Raw genomic sequence first — 6098 nt, forward strand, 5'->3', positions numbered from 1 at the left:
AAAATGGAAGAGAAGATCATGATGAATAAACAGATTTCTGGAGAAAAAATAAATATATGACAGGAAACAGAACACAAAATGACCAAATATCCAAATTTATATACTCAATGGCAGAACTGTAAAGATGACAGTGGGTTTATAAAATGGGAACAGAGTGCTATAAAAGGGAACAATTAGAAAATAAGAGAAAGTCCTTGGAAAAAAAGTATTACGGCAAATTGAAATCTTTGTAGATGAGAAGCACTCAGCTCAGAGCGGCTTGGCCTCACCCTGGCTTTGATAGACAGTGGTCTCGCCCTGCCCACAGATCTCGCCCACTCACGGGACCTCTTCCTTAACCAATCTCAAGCCCAGACACTGACCCCGCCCAACCGACGTCGTTAGCCCTCCACCCCAGAGCCCACATCTAGCCACCTGCCCTCTGGCCCGGAGCTGGCCTCTGTCCTCCCACATTGTCCACCATGGGAAGGCTCCGAGGAGGCCGCTGGCACTCGCGCCCCCGCCGATGCCAGCCCCGCACACCCGCCGACCGAGCCGCCATTCCCTGGGTCATGGAGTTGCCCGCCATGCTGCCAAAACCGCCCTCACAGGTGCGTCAGAACTACCGCCCCGAGTGTGAGGCCGCGGTCAACAGCCACGCTGCCCTGGAGCTCCACGCCTCCTTCCAGTGCCTGGCGGTGGCCTTCTACCTCGACCGTGATGACGTGGCCCTGAAGCACTTCCACCGCTTCTTCCTGCTCCGCTCCCACGAGCACAGCAAGACAGCCGAGAGCCTGATGTTCCTGCAGAACCGGTGTGGGGGCCGCGTCTGCTTCCTCGACATCAGAAAGCCTGAGAGCCAAGAGTGGGAGAGCGGACTCCAGGCCATGCAAGACACCTTGCACCTGGAGAAGTGTGTCAACCAGAGCCTCCTCGACCTGCACCAGCTGGCCACCGAGAGCTGCGACGCTGACCTGTGCCACTTCCTGGAGACCGGCTACCTGGACCAGCAGATCAAGTTCATCAAGGAGCTGGAGGACCATGTCAGCAACCTGAGCAACGCGGGGTCCCCGGAAGGTGCCCTGGCAGAGTACTTCTCTGACAAGCTCACCCTGGGTGATGGCGACAAGGAGGACTGGACTTTCCCCTGAGTCCTGGGTGAGTGCCCACGGTCACCCTGCCTGCCATGAAGTCTGCAGTATTGCCCTTGCAGAATAAGTTCACTTAAGTTTCCCTTCTTTCCGTGTTGCCAGTTCTTCCAATAAACTAATTGCTTCCTAAAGAAATAAAGGTCCCTTGTTGATTCATGCGTGCAAACCCTTAACCTTTCAAGTTTTAAAACAGGTATGCGGGAGTCTCTTAAGCTACCAATGCCCTGTCCACAGGCAGCTCAGGATCTCCACAGAGGGAGGGAGAAGGGGTTCCATGGGACCCTGAAAAATGAAAACGTACCTTCACTGGACTTCCCTGGTGGCTCAGATGTAAAGAGTTCACCTGCAACGGGAAATCTGGGTTCAGTCTCTGGGTTGGTAAGATTCCTTGGAGGACGAAATGGCAACCCACTCCTGTATTCTTTCCTAGAGACTCCCAGGGACAGAGGAGCCTGGTAGGCTACAGTCCATGGGCTCCCAAAGAGTGGGACATGACTGAATGACTAAGCACACACACATGCAAATAAACAATGTGGTACATGGGGTGGGGGTGGGTGAGTTGTGGCCCTGGTGAATGTAGGTGCTTGTGAATAGAATAACTATAAAAATATGGCCTAAAAATCATGATTGGGGTTGATCTCCAGAAATAGTGAAGGGGATGAGATTGGGAAGGGACTGAAATAAAGGGGTCTTCATTTTGTTTGAAGCAGAGTTCTGGGTAGCAAGATGGGGGCCCTGGATGCTGGCATAGCAGAGTCCCTCTCTGACAAGCTCACCCTTGGCTACAGTGACAGTCAAGTGTAGGAGGGCTGGCTTTCCTATAGACACTTCCTGTGGTCACCACTGTTGAGCATGGATGCTGCTCTTAGAAAACATACACCTGTGAATTTTTACTTGAACTGTACCACGATGCAATAAAGTAATTGTTCCACTGAAAATTTACCTCAATAGAAGGGATGAAAAATATAAGCTCATGGATGAAGGTCAATTTGTGATATTGAATATAAAGTAAAATGAATCCTCGTGAATGTGAAATCAGTGGTTCCAGGTGCACTGAGGAATGTAGAGAGGGAGGGGCTGAAGCTTGGCGACCAGTCAGTACATACCATAGCTGGTCCAGGTGAAAGACAATGGTGGTTGAATTGGAGTGGAGGCTGAAAAAACTGAAGAGATACAGACACACTGCAGATGGATTTGGATACATCAGCAAGATTTCCTCATGGAACAGAGAGGAAAAATGAGATATGAATAAGATGATCTAACTTTTAATTTATCCTGGGTTGGGTGGTGCTAATTATTAATTTGGAGTCTTTTGTCAGGGTCACAGCTGGGATGGAAGAGTGGAGAAGATATGTCATGTAAAATCCGAGATGCATATTAGACCTCCAAGTGGAGTTGTCATGCAGGATGTCAGAAAAATGAATTTGGAGTTCAGGGTGTACAGCAGCTTTAGAAAAAGAGCTATGGGAGATATAACCTATATAGATTGTATTGCAGTCATGGGAATGAAAAACTTCACTGGAGAGTGGACAAGGAGTATGGCAGAGCCCAAGCCCAGGGTAACTAACATGTAGAAGCAGGGCTGAGGTGATGAAACACCCAGAGGGGTGCTGACCTCACCTTCACCATTAGTTCACTGCAGACTGTGCCCACCTGTGCCCATACACAGTGGCCCCAAATCAGCCTGTTCCTGACCTCAGTGACCTCCTGGTTTCTCCTTTCAGAATGGGGAGAAGAATGAACTTTTTGTGACTATATAGCAAGAAATTTCCCAGTATAAAAAAACACAAAACAAAACAGAATTTTTAAGAAAATGATATGGACTTCCCTGGTGGTCCAGTGGTTAAGAAGCTGCCTTTCCAACACAGGGCATATTGGTTCGATCTCTGGTCTGGGAGCTATGATCCCACATGCCTGAGGAGAACTAAGGCCATGCGCAGCAAAAGACCCAGCACAGCCAAGAAAATCTTTTTTGTTTTCTCCTGTTCCCCTTTAAAAATTTAGCCTCTTGGTCAAGTCTATTTGATCAGATGAAATCTGTACACATATAAACCCTAGTATTGTCTTTGCCTAAGAAAAACACTCAAAATACGTTTCTTCTGTGCCTAGGTGTGGTTAATAAGATAAAAGTTAAAATTTTATAGATTTTGCATGCCTTATCAAGGACACATGGTCAATCTGAGTCTAAAGTTTGCATACTGCTTTAAAAATTTACTAATATATGAACAAGCTTAGCTAGAAAGGAATTAACTTTCCCATTTTAACATGACTGCACTTCAACATTTTCTTCAAATGAGGATTAAGTCTCTTCAGTTAAGTTTCCAGAAAATGTCCGTTCACTCTGTTCCTCTCTCTGTTCACGTTGAGGAACTCTCCTCTCTCTGACGGGGGTTCCCCGGTGGATCAGATGGTAAAGAATCTGCCTGCAATGCAGGAGACCCGGGTTTGATCCCTGGGTCAGGGAGATCCCCGGGAGAAGGGAATGTTTACCTACTCTAGTGTTCTTGCCTGGAGAAGTCCATGAATAGAGGAGCCTGGTGGGCTATAGTCCATGGGGTCACAAAGAGTTGGACACAACTGAGTGACTAACACTTTCATTTTTCTCTCTCTGACAATGTCTCAGCTCCTACAGAAGTCAATAAATTGTTCTCCTCCAGACAGAAGGAAGCACTGGGTGAGCAGCTGTTGGTGTTTGTAACTAGAAATTGAGTGAAGGGCCTTCCTTTTTTTAAAAAAATATATATATTCTTTGCTTTTGGCCGTGCTAGGTGTTCATTACTGTGCAGGGTTTTCTCTAGTAGCAATACGTAGGTTTCTTATTGCAGTGGCTTCTCCTGTTGCACCCCACGGTCTCGAGGTGCTTGGACTTCAGTAGTTGCCTCTGGCTCTAGAGCACAGATTCAGCAGTTGGGATGCACAGCCTGAGTTGCTCTGTGAAATGTGTGATCTTCTGAGATCACGGAACAAACTCATATTTCATGCTTTGGCAGGAGGATTCTTTACCACTGAGCCACCAGGTAAGCCTGAAGATCCTTCTTACTCTCCTGTTTTAGAGAAACAGTTTGGTGTTGTGGATTCTTCCCCAAGGATGGCCTGGGTTCAAATCCCAGTCTAGCCACTTACTAAATTGAGGGAATTGGGATATGTTAATTACGTTTTCTGTGCCTCTGTTTTCTCACATGCAAAATAGGGATCATAAAACTGTTGCTTAAAACATTAGATGATTTAGTATATTTTAAATGCTTAGAACAGTGGCTGGTGCATAAGTACTTTGTGTAACCATCTTTTCTCATCATCACCATCATACACAACTTCTAAGTTCCTTTGTGGTGTTTATACTTTGGAGAAAGCATTTTTTATTTATCTTTTCTTTGCCACAGGGGATCTCTTGCATTTTCACCAATCTTGTCACCTTACTAACTGAAAGGGAAAAATCCTTTGTAACTGCTTCTCAAGTGCTACCCTAGGAATCAGGAGAACAGATTACTCTTTTCACTGCTGCAGACTCAGGCAGAAGAGAAGGAAACTATGGTTCAGGGGGAAGACTGAACCTCAGAAAAATCCTGTCTCGCCTGGGTCAGAGCCTAATGACGATCCTAACTAAATCCATGTGGCTCCGCCTTCAGTGCCTCTCATGGTTCCCCCGTCATAAAAACTGAGAATCCCTCCACAAAGTTCAGAGCTTCCATCAACACTCCTCCAAAGGCCACAGATTCACCGGTACCCCTGTACCCTGCCTCACCAGAGAGGCCAAAGGGATTGGTCTCCCAATCCTTGAACCCACCAGGGTACTAAACTTGGCACAGGGGGTCCTCACCCTAAGGCAGGGCAATAACCAATGAAACAAGTTCCCAAAGTGCGAGATGATCGAGGTCAACCCAGGGCATTCATACATGTACAGTCTCCATTTTCTACCGCAGATCTTATATAATAGGGTGGGAAAAAAAGCATATGTAGGGCACAGCTTTCTGTATCTGCCTGAATGCCCTATCCCCTTACTGGGGGAAAATCTAACAAAGTTAAATGCCCAAGTGACGTTCTCACCAGAAACAGTAGACCCTAAGTTACTCCTAAGTCAAAACTGCACCCTCCAAGCAGTGCTACGACAATGGAAAGACAAACTTCAACCAGAAGTCCCTGGAGAAATTCTACAAAAGGTGAGAGCGGATGCTTGAGTTGAGGGGAGGCCAGGAAGAGCCAAGAACACTGACCCCGTAGCAGGAAAACTCCAGCCCGGTGCCAAGTATCGGAACTGAAAAAGCAATAGCCTTTAAAGAGGCATGTGAAGTATAAAGCCTCTGACAATCACCTTTATTAAATGCCAAGTAATCTAAAGTTAGTAGTGTACTGTTAGTCACTCAGTCATGTCTGACTCTTTGCAACCTTATGGACTGTAGCCCATTAGGCTTCTCTGTCCATGGGATTCTCCAGACAGGAATACTGGAGTGGGTAGCCATTCCCTTCTCCAGGGTATCCTCCCGACCCAGGGATCAAATCCATGTCTCCCACGTGGCAGGCAGGTTCTTTACCCTCTGAATCACCAGGGTACCCCTTAAAGGCAACAGGCTCTCTGGAAGCAACATCCAAACAATACTTGCCCTCCAGTATCAACATCAAATACTGCTACAAGCCAATTGGCCCTATGATCGCTCCTACATAAAACCCATCTGGATATGGGGAATGTGCTCCCAGAATCTGTGCAGGGACTGCCCTCATGGTAGTGCCTAAGTAGCATCCATAAGATTGACTCTAGCCTGGGATATAAATGTGCCCAGAATATCCATGTGCTTTGGATGAGCTCTTCCAGGAAGGAAAGGACAGCCACTCATTCCACTGCTAAAGATGTCCTTGATGACCCAGGAGAGCTCTCAACAATTTGTCTACAAGCAGCAGGCATCAGATATGCCCTACAGTCCTCAAGGAAGCCTCTACGTTATATCAGGCTAGCCTATGCCCAGCCGATGACCA

At 47.0% G+C, this 6098-nt stretch overlaps 1 protein-coding gene across 1 annotated transcript; it reads left to right on the forward strand.

Moving 5' to 3' along the window:
- Window positions 1–414: 414 nt before the first annotated feature.
- LOC122690506 (ferritin heavy chain-like) lies at window positions 415–1130 on the forward strand. Its single transcript, XM_043897446.1, has one exon. It carries the CDS (start codon window positions 462–464, stop codon window positions 1128–1130), a length of 669 nt encoding a protein of 222 aa, XP_043753381.1. The 5' UTR covers window positions 415–461.
- The last annotated feature ends 4968 nt before the right edge of the window (window positions 1131–6098 follow it).

Source organism: Cervus elaphus, chromosome X (assembly GCF_910594005.1).
Source record: "Cervus elaphus chromosome X, mCerEla1.1, whole genome shotgun sequence".
Lineage (NCBI taxonomy): Eukaryota > Metazoa > Chordata > Mammalia > Artiodactyla > Cervidae > Cervus > Cervus elaphus.

Coding starts and splice junctions, on each gene's coding strand:
- LOC122690506 (XM_043897446.1), top strand. CDS start 462: ATGGGAAGGCTCCGAGGAGGCCGCTGGCACTCGCGCCCCCGCCGATGC.